At 38.4% G+C, this 22,916-nt stretch overlaps 1 protein-coding gene across 3 annotated transcripts in view; it reads left to right on the top strand.

Annotated features, from left to right (window-relative positions):
* Positions 1-22,916, top strand: part of rnf130 (ring finger protein 130) — a 125,886-nt gene that overhangs the window by 27,773 nt on the left and 75,197 nt on the right. For all 3 annotated transcript variants that reach the window (XR_010013496.1, XM_063000527.1, XM_063000526.1), the window contains exon 3: positions 14,922-15,116. Coding sequence is in view for 2 of the 3 variants with exons in the window: in XM_063000527.1 (XP_062856597.1) it covers positions 14,922-15,116 (195 nt within the window). In the remaining variant the exon portion in view is untranslated. The remainder of the gene's footprint in view (positions 1-14,921; positions 15,117-22,916) is intronic.

Here is a 22,916-nt window from a genome sequence, read left to right as displayed (position 1 = left end):
TCTCTTTGGTGGCCAAGATGATAATTTAAATAAATTAGAATTAAATGAAACAGTCCACACATGTAAAATTAAACAATGTCTAATTAAAGTTATAACAAGCAAAAAGCATAAAAAATTTGAGTTCAGTCCAGGCCATCTTTTAGTCTGGGCCGGCACAGTGGTGCAGTGGGTAGCACTCTCGCTTCACAGCAAAAAAGGGCCTGGGTTTGATTCTCTGATCGGGCAGCCATATTCTCCCTGTGTCTGTTACCCCTTTTCCACCGACGTGGCACGGAGCCCGTTCCGGTTCCCGAACTTGATTTTGAACCGGTTCCGCGTGTTTCCACCGGAAAAAAGAGGTTCCAGACAGTGAACTAGCGGGCCAATCTGGCACCACAGAATACTGACGTCCGTCAGTGGGCATGTCATGTTGTACAGCACAGCGCGTTAGCAACCATGCCGTCCGCTGGAGTCTCGTATGGAGCTTATCGCTGCATTTTTATCTTTGAAACTTCACCTGACTAAATGTTTAGCCAGTTTGCAGCTGACATTTTCAAAGTGCATTTAAAAAGGTGAACTGTGTGATATTACGTGGTAAAAATGACCCGGACAGAACGAAACACGTTAACATGAATAATAAAGCATGAAGCTTTTTCAACTCCCCGAGCTGCATCAACACCACACGTGATGTAAATCCAGTTAAACACAGATACATGTGGTATTTTAGAGTGGATTTGATGGTTATTTCACACAGATGTTTGTTCGTGTTGTGGAACTTTAATGATGTTTTATCGCTCAAGTCGAGCGATGAGTAAACCGGCTATCTGCGCCGAGAGTCGCGGTGAAAACGAAGCGTAAAATGCTTCTCATGTCAATAAAGTAAAGAAAACAACAACTGAGACAAACACAGATAAATGTTCATGTTGTGGAACTTTAATGATGTTTTATCGCTCGAGTCGAGCGCTGAGTAAATCCGCTATTTGCGCCGAGAGTCGCGGTGAAAGCGAAGCGCAAAACGCTTTTCACATCAGTGAACTAAAGAAAACAACAACTGATACAAACACGTCACGTCTTCTTATCACCGATTGTTAGATCGCTGCTTTTTACATAAAAACAAACATCTGTAACAGCAGCACAAATGCTCGCACATGATCCACACACTCCGCCATGTTATTACTTCTCTAAACTCTTAGTAAGTAACGCCCACCGATGATGACGGAGGCTTGGTTCTCAAAAACTGGTGGAAACGCGCGTCGGTTCTCTACAGAACACCAAGGTTCAGAGAAACCTGAACAGAACCGGTTCTAGAACCATGTTTTTTTTGGTGGAAAAGGTGTATGTGTGAGTTTTCTTCTGGTGCTCCTGGAGTTTCCTTTTAGAAGTCCACAGACATGCAGTCAGGCCAACTGGAGCTCCAAAAAAGTGTGATTGTCTTTGTGTGTCTGCCCTATGATGGACTGGCTACCTGTCCAGGCTTTTTTATGCTATTTGTCCAATTAATCAGACCCACTCTGATCAAGATAAAGTGGTGGTAAAACAGACACTGATGATGATTATGGTGACAATCTTTCAGTCCAGTCTCTGGCAAAGGTAAATGTAAAATGTAAAGGTTAATTGTTCTGGACATTATAACTGCAGACACAGTAAATTCTCATCACATTAAGCAGGAGCAGCATTGTTGGCATGGCAGCCTCAAACTTGCAGGCTTGCCGTTTATGGTCAGAGGCACCTTAAAACAGAAGATGTAGTTAAAATGTGATATGAACACAATTATGAATAGTAAGATGACAATTTTGCAGCGAATAGCATGAGACTCCAGCACCCGTTATTATTACAGAAAAAGGAAGAACTAGGAGGTAAAACAGCTATAAGGGCTCTCAGGGGACATCAGCGCCCACCTTCTCCATCGTCAACAAACGAGTGATCGCATGAGAGAGGCAGAATGACAGAAACCCAACATCCCTGATCACCACAAATCTCTATAACTTTGAACCCTTAAGTTCTGTGCCTTAGTCTATAGTTGGGGTAACCAGTCCTGGTCCTAAAGGTTGGAACATAGCCAACATATCATAACCGGGCCAGCAATTGTGATAACATGAGTGCACCAGACTGCTCAGACCCCAGGCCCCCAGGAACAGAGCTACACATCCCTGGTTTTGAAAGGCTAATTAAAAGCCTGAGTAAATAGGTATGTTTTCAGTCTGCTTTATATGCTAGTAAAAGCATTGTGTAATTAATGTGGAATTTAATGGTCAGCCAGTGCAGAGTTGAAAGAATATAATCAAACTTTCTAGGTTTAGTTAACACTTAAGCTGCTGTATTTTAAGCCAACAGGAGCTTGTTCATGGATTTACCAGAGCATACACTGAGAATGGCAATGCATTAATCTAACCCTAAAGTTAAAAAGACATGGATAAATTTTTCAGCATCATTAACAGAAAGTATATTTCCTATTTTAGCAATAGTATACAAACAGAAGAAATCAACTCTAGTAATATTAGTACTACATGTGTGCATTAAAGGAAAGGCCTGAATCCATTGTGACACCCAAGTTTTTTGTTTTTACAGCTGAGCTGGGGGTCACATAGAATACATTAAGATTTAACACCAGATTAGAACTGGTTCCTTGTGGCCTTGGATCCAAGAAGTAATACTGTTTTATTTGAATATTTTATTTTGTTTTGTTTTAGTCTTTTATTTTGTTTACACAATCCTCAATCTTACCAACTGTTGACCTTGTTGGGTTTGGCTGATATATACAACTGTGTGTCGTTTGCATAACAGTGGAAGTTGATGCCATGTTTATGAATTATTTTTTTCTAATGGTAGCATGTAGAGTGTGAATAATAGAGATCCCAATTTTTGACCCTGTGAAACACCATAGTTTTGTAGTTTATATATTATTTGCACACTGGAGCTTTTTGCAATCTTGTTCAGCTGTGCACTTCTTGTTGTATAGTCTGAATGACAATAAAGTTCACTTTGACTTTTGATTTAACTTTACATGGACAAATTGAAAGCAGTCAGTCAGATGGTATTTAAACCAAGAGAGTGCTAGTCAAGCAGTATCCGTGAAAACAAATGCACCTCAGCTCACTTTTGGGTGTCATATCAAAGGGTGTGCACACTTGTGTACATATGATATTTCACATTTTCATTTTTAATAAATTAGCACAAATGTCTAAAAACCTTTGTAAAACTTTGTGACAAAAAATGAACTCAATCTATTATAAAATGAGTCTGTAATGTAATAAAACGTGGAGAAGGTGAAAGGGGTGTGCAGACTTTCTGGCTTGACTGTAATTAGTAAGTGCATGTTAGTGCTTAACTTTAGTGCATAATAAAGAGGTGGGTTTTTAGTCGTCTTTTGAACATGGTGAGAGACTCCGATGTTTCCACCACTTGGGTGCTAGTTCAGAGAATTGCCTTGATGTCCTTTTTGAGTTGCGGGTGGAGTATCATTATGAGCAAGACTTGTAGCTTAAAGGTTGCATGGTACAGATCAGGGTTCTGTGAGTTAGCTTGGGGCTGGTCTATTTTTGGCTTTGTAGGCAAGCTTCGTTTTAAACTGAAAGAAGGCAGCTACAAAAAGCCAGTGAGAAGAGAGCAGCAGTAGGGTGATGTGGCAATGTTTAGGTTTATTGAAAACCAGGTGGACTTGGGAGCACCTGCCAGAAGGGAGTTGCAGTGGTCTAGCCTCGAGATGATTAGATTAGATTAGATTCAATTTTATTGTCATTACACATGTACAAGTACAAGGCAACGAAATGCAGTTTAGCATCTAACCAGAAGTGCAGGATAAACGGTATCTACGATATACTGTACATTATTTACAGGATACAGGCAGTGGTATGAACAAGATATACAGGTGAATATATTATTGAATGTACTACAAACAAGATATATAACTAAAGACATAATTGGACAAGTGATTGGACAAGAATCTGAGTGGCTTCTATAGAGAGAAATGGTTGAATATAGCAGAAACTGGCATAATCTTGTCATGTTAGCTGCATGAGCAGCTGGCTGTCTGGGACAACACTAAGGTTTTGTACATTATCAGATGGCTTTATCTGGGAATTATTAGGAGAGATGACCAGGTCTTGGGTTAGAGACTGATCTCCAAGAATATATATCAGCTCTGTCTTCCTGGGGTTAAGTTTTGCATAATGAGTTGATATTCATAGTGAGATATCTGCAAGACATACTGAGATGTCGGAGTATGAGTGTAGCAACAACAAGCGCGACCAGTCAAATCACTAACACACACCCAAGCACATACACACAATCTCTGTTGCTCTCTCTCTTAGTGCATTGGTCTCCATCTGTCCTTTGTTGAGGAGGCTATAAGAACAGTTAGGCATAACAGTCTGAACTTTGACTTGTACCTTCAATTGCTGCAGCAATTTGAAAAGAGCTGACAGAAGCAGACTCAGAAAAGTTCTTGTGTGGACTTCGGCAGAACCTTTACCAGTGAAGGTAAAGCAGAGGCAGTGACAAGGCTCTTCACTTAAAGCAGTTGCATGTTCAAAGGACTTAAGAACTTGCTCCAGTTCCTCCAGTAAGGTCCACTGGTCACCGTTTAGATGTAGCTAGTGCTTTTTTGCTGTGTGACTCTTGGATCTGTAAGGGTTGCAGTCACCAGCTACCTTTGCTTGAAGAGGCAACTCACCATGTAATTAGGGTACACCTTGTACCTTACGGATACATCCTGAATCAATTAAGTTAAGCAAAGTAGCTTCTGAAGGGGAGAACATACCATGTAAGAATGTGTTGACAGTCTCACAGAAGCCTAGACTTTCCACAATTGCAAGCTTAGAATGCTTAGCACTCCTACTTTGGACAGATACAGACTGTGATTTGACAAACCAAGGATCTTCGTAACCCATGTTGCTGTGTAGCACCCACCTTACCCTTGGAGAGCCTCTGCTATCTTAGCTTCCAGATTCAGCTTTGCCTTGTTCTGTTGGATTTTTAGTAGTTTTCCATAGTAGAAAATGTGTTCAGATATGCTAGCTGTTTAGCAGGGATGACATGCATTGCTGGTGTTTGTAACCGGTCAATATTCAGCAGTGAATATAAGGGAGGAGCTAAGCTTAGTGGTCCTGAAGGCATGACTATGACATGTATTATGACTTTTTTAAATCACCACCTCTGTATTTACTGTGCTCCTCGAATGTTACCACTTTCTTTCTTTTAGTGAAAACAGAAAAAAATGTACATTTTGATGTAATTTTAGTATGCTGTGATTTGTGATTGATTGGTGCCTTGTTTAGGGTGTATTCCTGCCTGTGTCCAAACTCACTGTGAGTCTAAACAGTATAAAGAAATTAGTAAAAAAAAAAAATTTTTTATGCAGAACTGAAGGCTGAAAGCTTTTCTTACTTTAAGAAAAATAAGCCTTAAAGTTCCTATACAAATCTTTAGACCCCAGATATTTCTTGGCTAATCCAGTAAATTAGTGTTATGGGAGAATGTGTACATTTAATTCTTGAACTCTTCCTTTGGTACATATTTGCACTACACAATGTTGCACTCAATGGTCTATTAAGAATAAAGTGTGCTTTCTCACTTCATGTTAGCTGCAGGAGTTACAAATGAAAGATGGGGCACCATGTTAATGCTTTGTTGCTATTTTCTTATTTTGTAGTATTTAGTAGGGCGTACTGCTACATTTCACACTTAATGGACCATTAAATCCTCACGTCTCAAAAGGGATATATATATAGAGAGAGAGAGAAAGAAAAAGTGTGTGCACAATTGTGTCACGTTAATCCAGCAAGTGTATTTAGTACAAGTGCATGTTGATTAAATTGCATTTCTAAATAGTTTTTTTTCCCTGTCAGTCTAAAGTGTCAATCTAAACCAACTATTCCATCAGTTGATTCCCATTGCAGTACAGATTGATTGTCAGGCTGTGTGAAAAGTACATATACATATGAATTTAAGTTTCTTCTAATGCTTGTCATTTTATTTCTGACTAATTAATGAGAGATTAGTTACATAATAGGTATATCGACATACCTCCTAATTACTGGGAGCTAAGTGGGTAGCATGGTGGCTAAGTGGGTAGCACTGTTGCCTCACAGCAAGAAGGTCCTGGGTTTGATCCCCAGGTGGGGTGGTCCGGGTCCTTTCTGTGTGGGGTTTGCATGTTCTCCCCATGTCCGTGTGGGTTTCCTCCGGGTGCTCTGGTTTCCTCCCACAGTCCAAAGACATGCAAGTGAGGTGAATTGGAGATACTATATTGTCCATGACTGTGTTCGATATAACCTTGTGTAAACTGATGAACCTTGTGTAATGAGGTACTACCGTTCCTGTCATGAATGTAATTAAAGTGTAAAACATGATGTGAAAATCCTAATAACCAAACAAACCTAATTACTGAGTTCAGGTATTTTGTTTATGTATTGTGGTTGATGTAAGTGTGCGTTGATTTAGGTGTTTTCTATTTATTATGGTTTCTTCCTTAAAGATTTGCCAGCTCCTCTGCTTTTCTCCTGAAACCATGATGTTTTGTGGCTTTTATTTATTACTTTGTTTTTTTTTACTTTTAACTTTAACTTTTTTGTTTAAGGCATTTTTGACAGTGTTGTTCTACCTTGAAAAAGCATCCTGGGTTCATTTTTACTTTAGGCTTAAACCTTGCGCCCAAGTGGCGAGATGCAGTGTGCCCCACTACACACAAACTTTTACAGACATGCTTCAAAATCTTGTAAAATGCTTTATATGGGAACAGAATACTGGTTTAATAAATGATACAAAAAACTTAAACTTCATCTAATAAAGGGTTAACATGTAAGAACAGTTTAATCCTTTATTTAACATTAATGCAGTGACGTTTAGAGAGTGTGAAATGCCATGTCATCATTTTAATCACTAGAGGACACATTTGTCCTTGAACAGTTGAAAATTATTTAACATACTTCGTATTTTACAGTGGAACATTTTAATAGTTTTAATGACATTTAAAATAAATTTTAAATATTTGGAATTTGTTAAAAATAAAAAATGTAGGCTGTACTGATTGAGCAAGGGTGTAAAAGGTGATTTGTAAAGTATTGAAACATTATATGTAGATGTGTTTTAAATACATTATACATGCATTTATGCTTATAGTGCATATTACAGGTTTGCATTAGGTGTATTTGATTAATTGATGTATTGTATTTATACTCTGTATCAAATTTTAAATATGTATTGTTACAACTTCTGTATTCCTGTCTCCCCACGCATCTGCTTTTTTCTCTGACTGGTACTACAGCAGCATGGTAGTAGTGAGGTTGTGAGAAGTTGTTCCTCTTGCAGTATTGAAGTAATTGTGCTGTAAGGTTGTACACTTCCGGTTTGATAGTGAATGAAACCATCACTGCTTCTGCAGCATTGCTGATGCTATCATGCATTCCCTCACATGCAACATTTATTACCTCTTTTACAGTTCACACTCAAGTTGTTCCATGTGTGTGTGTGAAAGGCAGTCGGTTTTGCAATCAAATTGTTTTAAGGCATAGATCAGGTCAAGTATATAAAACGATATCTAAGGCTTTGAGAGTTTCCAGGAACACAGATGGGCCTTAATGAAAGTCCCATAAAGAGAGGAAAGAACCTTTTGGATAGACAACCATCTCTAAGACAAAAATTGAACTTTTTAAGCAGAACAGCAAGAGGTATGTCTGGCAAAAAGCTGGTAGTACACATCAACTGGCTGATAATATTTTTACTGGAAAACATGGTGATGGCAGCATCATGCTATGAGGTGCTTTTCAACAGCAGAGACAGGGAGACTGATAAGAATTAAGGGAATTAAGAGCACACAAACTCAACCCAACTCAACAATAACCCAGAGCATAGAGCCATGACAACATATTACAACACATTTGGCTATATTAGAGTCAGACAGGTCATGACATTTTACTTTTACACAAGTTGGGAAGGCAAAGTGCAGGCTTGAATGTGATCAGAAACCAAGGCAAGCGGCCTCAACAACAATATCTGGCACACACAGCATAAGCTGTGCAAAGTGGGGAAATACTAGGCCTAATACCATAAGTATATGGACATCAGTAAATAACATGTCATTAAGAACTGTTTTCAGCATAAGAAGAACAAGGAGTCCTGGAAGTAATGTTATGGTCCCCACAGAGCCCTAATCCTAACATCATCTCTGTCTTGGAATACATGAAGAGACAGAAGCATTTGATCAAGAATACAAAATGCAAGTTCTACAAGACGTAGAACCAAACATCTACAAGATGTATGGAACATCCTTCCTGCCAAGTTCCTTAAAAAACTGTGTGTATGTAGAAGAATTGATACTGCTTTGAAGACAAAATGTGGTCATAATTTGATTTAGATTTATCTTTTGTTTATTTACTTTGCATTCTGTTAATTAATAAAAATAAAATATTAACACCTTTATTTTTAAAAGCACATATAAAAATAAAAAAAACTTACAATAATGTGGCTGCACTAAACTGTACTAAACTGAATTTATGACAGCATTCATTTGATCAGGCAATTCATTTGATGATTTGATTCACTTATTCAGGCAATCTTTGTAAAAGGTAGACATTTTGCATTTGACCATTAAAGGTAGAAATAAATCTGAAATTCCTAATCTTGATTACATTTTTACATCACAAAAACCTGGCATTTTAACATGGGTGTGTAGATTTTATATATACACTTAATATATTAACATAAAATATGATCAAGCTGGTCAGCCAAAACATTTAGTCATTTCGTTGTACTTTTATCAGTTAAATAAAGGGTCAAGAGGATCGTTTTATTGGAAACATGTCCCAACTTTTCCTGGAAATGGAGTTTGTATTTTTCTGTTGCAGAAATTACAGGCTGGTTGCAGATCAAATCAGCATTAAATCTGTGCTTGTGTCTATTTGTGAGAGACCTACTTGGTTTTTGACCATGGTTTTGTTCTTTGTATCTCTTATATAGATTAAAACAATATTAAAGCTAAAGTGTATTTGTTTATACAGTGTGTGTATGTGTACTGAATGACTGTAAAACATTTTTTTTTGACTTAGCAAGGTGCACACTATTATCAACCAACACACACTCATAGTGTGATAGACAATTCTCTAGACAAATCTTTAAGTGCACTAAATAGAAGGATTGGTAATTCTGTCAATAAGAACAGTATACATTAGGGTTGGGCGATATTGCCGATTTTCATACCGTCATACCGTCTTCAAAAAATACAGCGGTATACGGTATTACCGCGTAGGCGCGTAGGGAGAGGGGGCGTGTCTGTCTGTTAGTGATGGGTCGTTCGCGAACGATCCGATTCTCTTGAACGGCTCTTTGAAATGAACTAAAGGAACCCGAGTCGCGCCTCTGGGAGCTGTTATATAGGGTGTGTTCGAAAAGCTAGGGAGCTCTTTACATATATTTTTATTTCATAATGACTGATTAATTCCGTCTACTGATGCGAAGCGGAGTGGGTGAAATACAGCCGATTAGAACTGCGCAGTTATCACGGGGAGCGACACACACACACACACACACACACAGAGATAAAGAGAGCGCTAGTAGTATTATGACAAATAATTGAGAAAAAACTCGTTTAATGATGTTAAATCTGATTGGTTCATGGCGTGTATGTTTTAAAGCAGAAACAAACACAGGCACAAACACATCTCTGCACAAGAGAGGATTTTTATGAAACTTAACTCTTTCCTGTAGTTTCCTTTTAAAATAAATATTTTTTCTCATTGAAGTGTTGTTTGAATTATGCATACATTTAAGGCAAGGTAGCAAAATGTTTATGATCGTTCATCATTGATATTAATATCGGGGCTGTCTTATACTAAGCTAACAGTTAGCATTTTGCCATTCAAACCAATGGGATGGGATAGCACAGTGTGCAAGCATGTCAACTCACAAGCTCGATTTTGCAAATAAAAACACGTGCAAGTTTATACAAGTTCAATAATCATCAATAATCATTTATTTACGTTTGAAAATAATTCCATTTCTCCGCACCGTCAGCCATGTTTTAAGCCAAGGACACTTCCGATGCTCACTCGTTCTTGAAATGTTAAGATACTGAACTACAGCTTATTAAGGCATCTAAGGCTTCAAACAGCCTCCTTCTCGTCATAGGATGACGTAAAACGCAACTAGTTTTTGTGTTATCACCTTAGTGAGCACCTCCACAACCAATCAGTGAGCTCCAACCGCCTACCCCTCACCCCCCCCCCATTTGTTAATTTGTTAATAAACCTCCATTCCTGCACTTCAGGCCTTCAACACATTCCAAAAATGTTGGGACAGGGGCAATTTAGGGCTAGAAATGAGGTGAAAATAATGATTTGATTCCGAACAGGTGATGACAATAGGGATGCACCGATACGATATTAAGATCGGATATCGGTCCCGATATTACCAAAATGAGATGTATCGGATAATCAGGCCGATCCATGGGTCCGATACGTTCACTTTAGTTCGTTTGCGACGCATGCTAAGCCCATACAGGACACGCTGCTGACGTATGGCGTATAACACAAACAAAAAGAGCAACATGGAGCGAGCCAAAGAGTCAGCTGCATGGAGGTATTTCACGCTTGCTATGCTAACAAGTTCGATGGCAACATGTTTATTACTCATGTTTAGCTGCTATATTTTATTTTGAATTACTGTTTGCACTAAATATTTACGGATAAGTTTATTTGAAAAAGTTATTTAAGCTACTACTGTTTTTCTCATTGTCAGCAGCCACATTTTGGGTGTGTTTGAAAACCTAAGTAGCTGCCTTGCTGTCTTACTGTCTACATAAGCGGCTGCCTCAGTAGAGAGTATTCTAATAAGTCATCAACTTATAAGTCATTCGAACGCGCTACTTACACAGCGATTCCATCGGGTTTAGCATTTAGCATCTTGCCATTAAAAACAATGAACTGAGGTAGCACAGCGCTAACGCTAACGTCAATATAACATTTCCCTTCATGTACCGATAACGGTTACATTTTCTGACAAGCTCGAACTTGCAAATAAAAACACTCGGTACAAGTTTATACAAGTTAAAAATCAGTAATATTTTATTTACGTTTGATAATAACTCCATTCGTTTCTCCGCCCCGTCAGCTATGTTTATTTTTCTGTAAGAAAAGCGCACCCGACCCGCAATGAATGCTGGGATTGCTTTGGTCACCAAGGCAGCGTCGGATGCTTACCCGTTGAGTGAAAATAACACTGAAATATTAAGATGCCTGTTTATTATTTTATTGACAAATAAATAGCAGTTCAGTACATTTATATCTGTGTTAATTATATTTTGTTTTGCAAACTTAGTAATGTTTAAGTCAATCCTGATGCCTTAAGTCTTTCCCACATAATAAAGTATACAGTTTATTAATTCAACAATGGTATCGGATCGGTATCGGGTATCGGCCGATATGCAAAGTATATGTATCGGATCAGTATCGGAACTGAAAAAGTTGGATCGGTGCATCCCTAGATGACAACAGGTGATTGTAATCATGGTTTAGTACAAAAGCAGCATCCAGGAAAGGCTGAGTCTTTGATGAGCAAAGATGGCCAGAGGATCTCCAGTTTGTCAACAAATGCGTGAGAAAATGATTGAAATGTTTAAAAACAATGTACCTCAAAGAAAGATTGGAAGGGATTTGCATATTTCTCCCCCTACAGTGCATAATATCATTAAACCATTCAAGGAATTGGGAGGAATTTCAGTGCTTAAAGGCCAAGGCCGCAAGCTTAAGCTGAACGGTCGTGATTTTGGATCCCTCGGACGGCACTGCATCAAGAACCGCCACTCGACAATAGCTGATATAACCACATGGGCAAGGGATTACTTTGGCAAATCTTTGTCAGGCACTACAATATACAAATACCAATTAAAACTTTACTGTGCAAAAAAGAAGCCTTATGTCAACCATGTCCAGAAGCAACACCGACTTCTCTGGGCTTGGAGGCATCCAGGATGAACCATCACACAGTGGAAAACATGTTTTGTGGTCAGATGAATCAGCATTCCAGGTTCCTTTTTTGGAAAAAAATGGATGCTGTGTGCTCCAGACCAAAGACGAAATGGATCATCCAGACTGTTATCAGCAACAAGTCCAAAAGCCAGGGTCTGTCATGGTATGGGGCTGTGTCAGTGCCCTTGGCAAAGGTCATTTACACTTCTGTGATGCCAGCATTAATGCACAAAAGTACATTGAGATCTTAGAGCAACATATGCTGCCTTCAAGACATTATATTTTCCAGGAACAAACATGCATTTTTCAAAAATACAATGCAAAACCACATGCTGCACACATTACAAAGGCATGGCTGCGGAAGAAGAGAGTACTACAGGTACTGGACTGGCCTGCCTGCAGTCCTGACCTGTCCCCAATAGAGAATGTGTGGAGAATTTAGAAACGAAAAATGTGACAACAACCCCGTACTGTTGTACATCTTAAGACGTGTTTGCAGGAAGAATGGGACAAAATAAAAGCTGAAACACTAAATTGCTTGGTATCCTCGGTGCCAAAACGTCTTTTAAGTGTGGTGAAAAGGAATGGCAACATTACAAAGTGGTAAATGCTTTAATGTTTTGCAGGCCTAAAATGCAGGAATGGATGTTTATTAATAAATTAAATTAAGTTGAACAGACAAAACATGAAATATCTAAGGTTCATCTTGTCTGCAATTAAATGTAAGAAACTGTGTTTTTTTTTATATTTGCATTTTCCATGCTGTCCCAACTTTTTCTGATTTGGGGTTGATTTGGGGTTGTAAATGCAGCCTTACAGAGCTGTATTTTACAGCTTTACAGATATATAAAGAACATACACCTATGCATAAAGAAAACAATAAAGAACATACAACACCTATGCATGTGTAAACTAGCACAGTTTACACATGCATACAGTGTATCACAAAAGTGAGTACACCCCTCACATTTCTGCAGATATTTAAGTATATCTTTTCATGGGACAACACTGACAACATGACACTTTGACACAATGAAAAGTAGTCTGTGTGCAGCTTATATAACAGTGTAAATTTATTCTTCCCTCAAAATAACTCAATATACAGCCATTAATGTCTAAACCACCGGCAACAAAAGTGAGTACACCCCTAAGAGACTACACCCCTAAATGTCCAAATTGAGCACTGCTTGTAATTTTCCCTCCAAAAGTCATGTGACTCGTTAGTGTTACTAGGTCTCAGGTGTGCATAGGGAGCAGGTGTGTTCAATTTAGTAGTACAGCTCTCACACTCTCTCATACTGGTCACTGAAAGTTCCAACATGGCACCTCATGGCAAAGAACTCTCTGAGGATCTTAAAAGACGAATTGTTGCGCTACAAGAAGATGGCCAACACCCTGAAACTGAGCTGCAGCACAGTGGCCAAGATCATCCAGCGTTTTAAAAGAGCAGGGTCCACTCAGAACAGACCTCGCGTTGGTCATCCAAAGAAGCTGAGTGCACGTGCTCAGCGTCACATCCAACTGCTGTCTTTGAAAGATAGGCGCAGGAGTGCTGTCAGCATTGCTGCAGAGATTGAAAAGGTGGGGGGTCAGCCTGTCAGTGCTCAGACCATACGCCGCACACTACATCAAATTGGTCTGCATGGCTGTCACCCCAGAAGGAAGCCTCTTCTGAAGTCTCTAGACAAGAAAGCCCGCGAACAGTTTGCTAAAGACATGTCAACAAAGGACATGGATTACTGGAACCATGTCCTATAGTCTGATGAGACCAAGATTAATTTGTTTGGTTCAGATGGTCTCAAGCATGTGTGGTGGCAATCAGGTGAGGAGTACAAAGATAAGTGTGTCATGCCTACAGTCAAGCATGGTGGTGGGAATGCCATGGTCTGGGGCTGCATGAGTGCAGCAGGTGTTGGGGAGTTACATTTCATTGAGGGACACATGAACTCCAATATGTACTGTGAAATACTGAAGCAGAGCATGATCCCCTCCCTCCGGAAACTGGGTCGCAGGGCAGTGTTCCAGTATGATAATGACCCCAAACACACCTCTAAGACGACCACTGCTTTATTGAAGAGGCTGAGGGTAAAGGTGATGGACTGGCCAAGCATGTCTCCAGACCTAAACCCAATAGAACATCTTTGGGGCATCCTCAAGAGGAAGGTGGAGGAGCGCAAAGTCTCGAATATCCGCCAGCTCCGTGATGTCGTCATGGAGGAGTGGAAAAGCATTCCAGTGGCAACCTGTGAAGCTCTGGTAAACTCCATGCCCAGGAGAGTTAAGGCAGTTCTGGGAAATAATGGTGGCCACACAAAATATTGACACTTCAGGAACTTTCACTAAGGGGTGTACTCACTTTTGTTGCCGGTGGTTTAGACATTAATGGCTGTATATTGAGTTATTTTGAGGGAAGAATAAATGTACACTGTTATATAAGCTGCACACAGACTACTTTTCATTGTGTCAAAGTGTCATTTTGTCAGTGTTGTCCCATGAAAAGATATACTTAAATATCTGCAGAAATGTGAGGGGTGTACTCACTTTTGTGATACACTGTAGGTGTTGTATGTTCTTTATTATTTTTAGTGTGTACTATGCAAATATAACCTTTTTTATTGTATGTTGTGTGGTCATTATGTCTTGTTGTTTATCATTACGTCATGTTTTCACATATATTTACTACCATATTACTTACTGTAGACCATTGCTTTTACTTTACAACACATTGTAATAATTTGTTGACCTTACATGGCTTTAAGTTTATTTAGCTATAATACAGTTAATAAGTTAATCCTGTGCTCTTTGCTATTAAGTGCCACGTTTTGGAAAGAGAACAATTAGTAAAAGTCTTATAATTCAGTATTTTTTTAGTATAATATGGATTTTAGACAGTACTGCTAATCCAAAATTGTACAGAGCTTAAGCTTAACTGTGTGTTATTATTTTATAAACCCTTACAATCACTGCTTTTTTTTATTATAGTGGTGGACATGCAGGGCTGCTGTCCTTACACACGTTTTGTAATTCCTCCAAAGACCACGCACTGGATTGCTCTGCTTCAGCGAGGAAAGTGCACTTTTAAAGAGAAGATTTTAAAGGCTGCAGCCTTTAATGCCTCTGCTGTGCTTATCTACAACAACAGTTCTAAAGAGGACACGGTGACAATGGCACACGAGGGTGAGTAACATTTTTTGTTTTTGTTATAAGACTGTGGTGTGTGTATTTGTGCTTAAAACTAATGCAAGCTTTTGTAATGTTAAATGCTAAAACAGTGGACAAATAATATCAATTGTTTACCAAACTTTTACTTATTATTTGTGGTGGAAAACCTTCTAATGATATAGCTCAGAGACTGGATTGTGCATAGAAAAGAGTTTTAATCTTGTCTACAGAGAAGGGTCACATCAACAGAGTCTCACACAGAGGCTCTGTGAATGCGATAACATTTGAAAAAACTAACATCCTTAAATATCTTGTTGTTGACCTTGTAGGACAGTGGAAGATTCCACTGTTAACAGAGTTTCTTAGCTAGAACATAGGAACTGGTCTAAACCAGCTTGAACTGGGTTTTGGGGGTCATACAATGCAATTGACGCACCCCTTATCACGTACATCATGTTTACATCCAGTAACATTCTACTGTAGCAGTATTCTTGGAATATGACTACTGGCAATCATGCCCCAAGCAAATCTACATTTTCTAAGTACATAGTACTTGATTATGTATTAATACTTTATGTATGTATGTATTAATATTTTTCTCTCACACTGTGTAGCTTTGTTAGTACAATATTTTTCTTTACATTGATAATGACAGCAGATGAGTATGACATGTAAGGCTTACTGTTCCTTGGTTGTTGTTTTAATACATGCTAAAAAGTTAAGCCACACTAGTTCTGTTTCTTAATAGCAGAGTAGAATGAATTATGTCTAGTATAGTGTTTTCACCAAAATAACAATGGTTAATACTGGTACTGCATCAGTACTACAATAAACCTCAGGAAAATTCTAGAAAACAAGTAGAAAACTGTTTAAAAATCTCCATTTATTTCCAATGAATTTAGCTACCAACAACTGCTTGTTTGTTTTTAATAATATTTTGGCCCATGGCGACCCTGGGGTAAAATAGGTCCCTGACTTTCTCATGCTGTTCATAATAGGCAAACAAATGTGGCACTTGTTTGCCATGAAGTGCGACCTGTGTCTCCGAAGAAAGAGATGCAGGTACTTGAGAAAAATGCCAAGCTGTGGTTGCCGGGACCCAACACAGAACTTTGGCTCCTACTTTGCATAGAGAGAAGGTCGGAGAAGCCTGCTTTTATCAGCCGGCTGGTCAAGAAATGCCCTGAAAGTCTATGAACTGGTTATGTATATCCTCACTATAGTCGTGGTGCTCATCCATAAGAGGTCAGCAGCTCTGCGCATCCCCTTGTTGGGGGAGTAGAGGTGATAGAAAAGTACACCCCTCAATATGGACAACTGAAAGAAACATGACCTTAACTATGGGAACATAGAAATGTGCTTTGCCTTGAATGACAACTGACCAAATTTTATCCTATTGAAATCTGAAACACACAGTGTTTCACTAACAAGACTATCACCCTTTTCAATCCACAAGGGAATACTTGGCAGGAACAGTAAAGAATACCAGGAACAGTAAAAAAAGCAGGAACAGTAAAGAATACCAGGAAACTAAGAGAGAGAGAACAAAAAAGAATGTTTTAATATTGCTCGCATAATGACAGACACCAAACCTTTAAATCTGAATTCAGTGACTTAGCTTTAAAGGCTATACTATGTTCAACGCATATGGCCTGCTCTCACAATGCTCAATGGTAGGTGCCTCTATCCTGATCTGACATAATATCATCCATAGGCGAGTCCCAGTTCAATCAATGACACACCACAAACCAAAATCTATATCAGTGTGTTGTTCCATTAGGGATAAAATCCACTTTTTTGTAAATGTTTTTCTCTTTGGCGGATATATATATATATATATTTTTTTTTTATCTTCACAAAAGACAGGGACCATTAGTCCATTAGTCTGATTCGATATAACCCTCTTAAATTCTAGCCATGACTTAGACAACCTAACAGCACCAACCACAGGGGGTGACATTAAATTTATTAACTTCAACTTTAGGGGGCTTAATGATCCAGAAAAACGTAGCAGGGTGTTGAATTATCTCCGTCGTCTGGGAGCTCATGTCTTCTTTTAACAAAAAACCCATCTTAAAGCTGCGGACCACCTACAGTTGAAGAGGGGATCTTTCATTCTCCTTCTCTGTGTAGATCAAGAGGAGAAGCTATCTTTTTACATAAATTTGTCTCCTTTTTACAGCCAAAGGTGATATCTGATCCCAGTGGCAGATTCTGTCGAGATTTATTTAATACTCAAGTGGTTTTAGCCAATGTGTACGCCCCTAACTGGGATGATGATGCCATTTTTACATGCTTTTTTTCAACACTTTCTGATTTGTCTGCACACTATCTATTAATGGGAGGGGATTTCAATTGCTGGCTCGACCCTCACTCTGATTGCTCCTCCTAGATGCACGAGCAACCTCAAAACCCGCAAAAGTAATTCACTCCTTTATGTGGGATTTTGCCATTTTATATGTATGTCGTTTTTTAAATCCTTCCAAAAGGGAATATTAATCTTTTTACCCAGGTTGACCACACTTTTTAATTAATTAATTAATTTTAATTACTTCCTGATTGACAAAAGACACTTGTGTTGGCATGTAAATATGATGCTGTTGTCATTTCAGACCACACCCCAATTTCTTTAAATATCCACTTAAAAAATTTTGTTAATACTTGTGCCCTACTTTTAAATAAAACCCTTTTTTTGTTTTTGTGTCCCAACAAATCAACTTTTTTTGAGTCTGAATTAGGGCTGGGCGATATATCGAGATTTTATAAAATATCGATATATTTTCATATGCGATATAAAATAAGACAATATTGCTTATATCGATATAGATGTTGATCTTTCTCTTCTCCCAGTTTGTCTCTGCACATGTTCACCTTGCCCCACCTCTCTCCCTCACTAAACACAACTCGCCCCTGCCCACCGCTTCACCAGTAAGTCCTGCATGCAGCAATAGCATGGGGACGGATAAAGACATGACAGAAGCTATCGAAGAGGAGCTGCTTAGTAAAAAGAAAAATAATGACTCAATTATTTGGAGATGGTTTGGATTCAAAGTGTCAGATGAGCAGCAGAATAATGTATTCTGTAGAGAATGCCAAAAACAAGTCCAGATAAAAGGTTCCAGCTCCGTGTACCATTCGTCACCGGGTCATTCGTTTTTCACTTCAAATCCCAACGCTGAAAAACAAGAAAACAAGTCGTTATTCGTTAAACATACAAGCTCATGCACATGCTGACATGTACGTATTTACTTCATATAGTGCTGGACAATAATTCAATATCGATATATATCGAGATAGAAAATGTTTCAATAACGGTGATATGATTTTTTATCAAATTCGATCAATATACATTACGTCAGTGCGTGATGACGTACGCCACAGTGCGTAATGACGTACGCCACAGGCACGAAGCCAGTGCTCAGCATTACCGCTCTTATTACGCTACTCTACCTACAACACGGTGGATATTAGCGGCAAAATAAGTTCAACAGCTGTGAGTGAACGAGCATCCACAGTTGAAAAAGAAGCAGACGAAATAGTTGATAAGAGAGGAAAAACTAGACTCTTTTTTTCTGTATTCTTTAAGCACAACACCTGCTGTAGCAAATTCTGCAGCAACTCTTAAGCACTTTTTATATTTTTTATCCTGGTTGAGCACTTTTGTTTCAAAATGTTTACATACAAAAAATTATCAGTCCATGTTGTGGATTAAAGTTGGTTAAGACCAGAGGTAGAAAGTAACTAAGTACATTTACTCGCGTTACTGTAATTGAGTAGTTTTTTTGTGTATTTGTACTTTTTAAAGTAGATTTTACAGCCTGTAATTTTACTTAAGTATGTTTTGTATTAAGAATTGTAATTCGCTACATTTTAAATAACAAAAAAACACAAAAAAAAATTGCGTCTGGGAAACTGCTGCAGTGAATTCTGATATGGGGAGTCAGATCTTTTTGCTCGGTTCCTTTTAAAGAGCCGTATATATATAACTACTCCCAGAAGCGCGAGTCGGTTCCTTTATTTCATTTTAAAGGGCCGTTCAATAGATTCGAATCATTCTATGACACATCACTTGTGGTTATACAGTTTGAAAAAGTTTTATGGGACTAAAATGACACATTACACATCCCTAAATGTTTTAAATGTTGTGTCAACATGTTTTTTTCTATTATATTTTAATTAAAGACAAATATTGTGAGATTTATATCCACTTGTCCTGTTTGTATTACACAGAAGAGACCCCCCCTGCTGTTAAAAAAGTAACTAAGTAATGTTTACTCTGAGTACATTTTAAATGAGTTACTTTTTACTTGAGTAGATTTTTAGACTAGTAATTTTACTCGTACTTAAGTAAAGTAATAGTACTTTTACCTAAGTACAATATTTTAGTACTCTTTCCACCTCTGGTTAAGACATATGTTAATATATTATGTTATATATGGTCAAAGCTTATGTTTATTTGAGAATGATGTCGTGTTTTTGTTTGTATACAAATGCTGAATACAAATAAAAGGTGAGAGCTAATTTATTTGTACCATTATTATTATTATTATTATTATTTCTAAAATATTATGTAGTTTTAAAGGGTGAGATTTTATAGACTTTGCACAAAAATTTTTCAGATGTTTGCAGGTACAGCCTTCCAATGTTGGTGTTCTTGGCAGTTTTTCTGACATTTGTATTATTCATATCGATATCGGAATTATATCGTATCGACCGAAATTAGGAGTTATATTGTGATATAAATTTTAGCCATATCGTCCAGCCCTAACTTCATATATAAACAGTGTAAATCATGCAAGTGTTGAGAAAGTAATAATAACGTAATGGTGCGTCTCCTGTTGTTCTGACTTGTGTGTTTGTATATGTGATGTGCATATATTTGCTCTATCTGTAAAAAACAAACATTATGGGGAGTGATTTCTGTACTGGATGTTGTACGTGGTCGTGTTAGTTTTTACTGGATAATCGCCCGACACGTCATTTCTTTATATATCTTGTATTATAGTATTTCTTGTTGTCGGCCAATAAACATCCAAACATGAATAAAATTGCATGAACTGACTCTGCAGTAAACAATGAGCACACAGCAATTAAACAACAAATAAAGCTGTTAAATAATAATAAAGTGCATGACGCAGAACGCTGATTAAAATGCATTAAATGTTGTAATAGTTACACAGTGACGTGTATGATTAGTTATGCCTGTATGCCTGTAAATGTTAATGTTGTAGCGACGGGTGATGTAAAATAATTCAAAGTCCAAACATGTGAGGGGGGGGGGGGGGGGGGGGTTAACGAGAATGCTACTTTGAATAGTATACAAGCTCAGTGCAAAAAAACAGAAGAACATAAGCACAGCCGGAAACTATAAATTCTGATCTCTTCTCTACACACTCGCTCCCTGCACCCTATAGTGCACTTAACATTCTTAAAGGGCCAGACAATATATTTGTAATTACATTACACGACAGGTGATACATTAGAAAACAACATTCTTTTTCTTAGAATAGTTCTTTTTTTAGGAAAAATAGTTCTTGTGTGAAGCTTCCCCAGCATGAACGTTAATAAAAGTGCCTGTATAAAATTTGGAACATGTAGCTTAGTCTCAGAAGTGTCTTTTTGTTATTACCTTATGGGATGAAAAAATATCGAGATATATATCGTATATCACCGTTCAGCTAAAAATATCGAGATATTATTTTTTATCCATATCGCCCAGCCCTAGTCTGAACTAAACACCTGGGATGTCCGCCTCAGTATTATGGGAAACTCTGAAGGCGTATATTACGGGGACGATCATTTCATATGTACGTCATAAAAGAAAATGTAGAGAAAATCGACTAAACAAGCATATCTCTTGATGATTCTTATGCATTGTCCCGTTCCCCATTGATATATAAGGAGCGTTTAACCTTACAAGCTGAGTTTGATGCCCTTATGACACATCGCACCACTGAGATAAGGCTAGCAAATTATTAGTACAATAATTATCAATTATCATCTTCCCATCAAATTTCCCAATTCAAACCAGCTCTGTTAAAACTGTTGACCCTCTGGAAATGAATTGAATGAAAGTGTTTAGGAATCTTTATGCATCTCTTTACTCATCTGATCAAGCCGCTACCCCTCCTGTTCTCGATAATTTTTTTTGACAATTTGACAATTTTCTTTAGCCAGCAAGTTCCAAAATTGCCCAGCAGAGGCCCTTGACTTCATATTAATGTCAGATTGTAGGGTTAAAATTTCATCTTCAAGAGCAGATGGGTCCATGTGGAACAACGATGCAGTTTATGAAGCCAGCACATCAGCTTCAGCTGTACTACCAAATGGAAAGCACATAAATGTTGCAATCGGCTCAAGCAAACTCAAGTCTCAAAAGCACTGTTCAAAGTCTGCCAACACGTTCTGAATTTGTTAAATGTACCGTGCACTATTCAGTTGTATATAAGATGCCCCCCTGCTTTTCCAGCTCCGATTACATGTTTTGGAAGTTCTGTAAGTTGTGACGCTGCAACTTTGAGGACAACAACTCCAGTTTTCATTTGAAAGCGTTCACAGAGCTGATCATGTCCACCACACATTTGTCTTTGCTCTGCAGCTCTAAATTAAGCTCATTCAACAGATTGGTTAGATCTGTCATGAATGCCGAATCTAAGAGCCATGAAGAAACTCTTTGATGTCAGGTAAAATATCCTGAAACCTCTGCAGAAATTTGCCTCTACTAAGCCATCAGACATCTGTATGTAACATGAGCTCTGAATATTCTCCGTCAGCTTCTTCCATGTATGAACGAAACAGCCGTCTTTGCAGTGGTCTTGCCTGAATCTAACTGTTTTTGGTTTATTTGTGCTTGGTTTCGCACTCATCTTCACAAACAGTGTAGGTTACAAAAGGAAAAATGCAAACATGGTGCAAACTGGCTACTGATGAATAAAAGCTTTTTAGATTAGCAGTTCTTTAGGTGGGCTGAGGCAAAGCTACGGTAACAAACAGCAAATTAAAAAAAACAGACAGTCGACTGAACACTATTACTGCATCAATATATTCTATGGAAGGCACTATCACCAGTCTTTCCTTTGGTTCAACAGACCAAAAACAGACTTCACGAAGCCGAAAACAGAATTCTGTCAGGTAACCACACCACCTACACGAACACTTATCAGCTCATTCGTCGGGAGGGTGCAGGAGGGGACTCCTCATAATGATGCAATTACAACCTCTGCTGGCTGATTGACGGTGGAGGGACAATAGGATTAGTGTGTGACTCTCCGTGCACGGATCTAATCCACATATTAACTCGCCTTGTGCAGGTGACTACTGCGTAAGTGTCGTGGGGGGTGTGTTAGTCATGGCTCTCCTCGGTCAAAAAATAATAAAAACCTTTTATTCTTTATAAAATACGAGATTCTTGTGAGGCCCCAGGATTAGACAGGTTACTTTGTTTGTTTGTTTAATTCTTAACACCATGTCAGCTGCTTTACATTTTCAGCATTTAGCAGACGCTTTTATCCAAACACAATGAGCTGAACACAAGGAGCAATTGAGGGTTAAGGGCCTTGCTCAGGGACCCAACAGTGGCAACTTGGTGGTGGTGGGGCTTGAACCGGCAACCTTGTGTTTACTAGTCCAGTACCTTAACCACTGAGCTATCACTGGCAGCTGCTATTATCATGGCTAAATAAAAGGACCCATTGAGGTGAAGATTTTCTTGTAGTTGTTTGTATTGTAATTCATTTTTTGGCAGAGATTCTTCATTCAGATCTCGTTTATTGGAGGTATAGGTATCCCTTTTTTGCCAATCTTCTGTGGTGTATG

Source organism: Trichomycterus rosablanca, chromosome 8 (assembly GCF_030014385.1).
Source record: "Trichomycterus rosablanca isolate fTriRos1 chromosome 8, fTriRos1.hap1, whole genome shotgun sequence".
NCBI lineage: Eukaryota > Metazoa > Chordata > Actinopteri > Siluriformes > Trichomycteridae > Trichomycterus > Trichomycterus rosablanca.
This window is presented reverse-complemented; position numbering and strand designations above follow the sequence as displayed.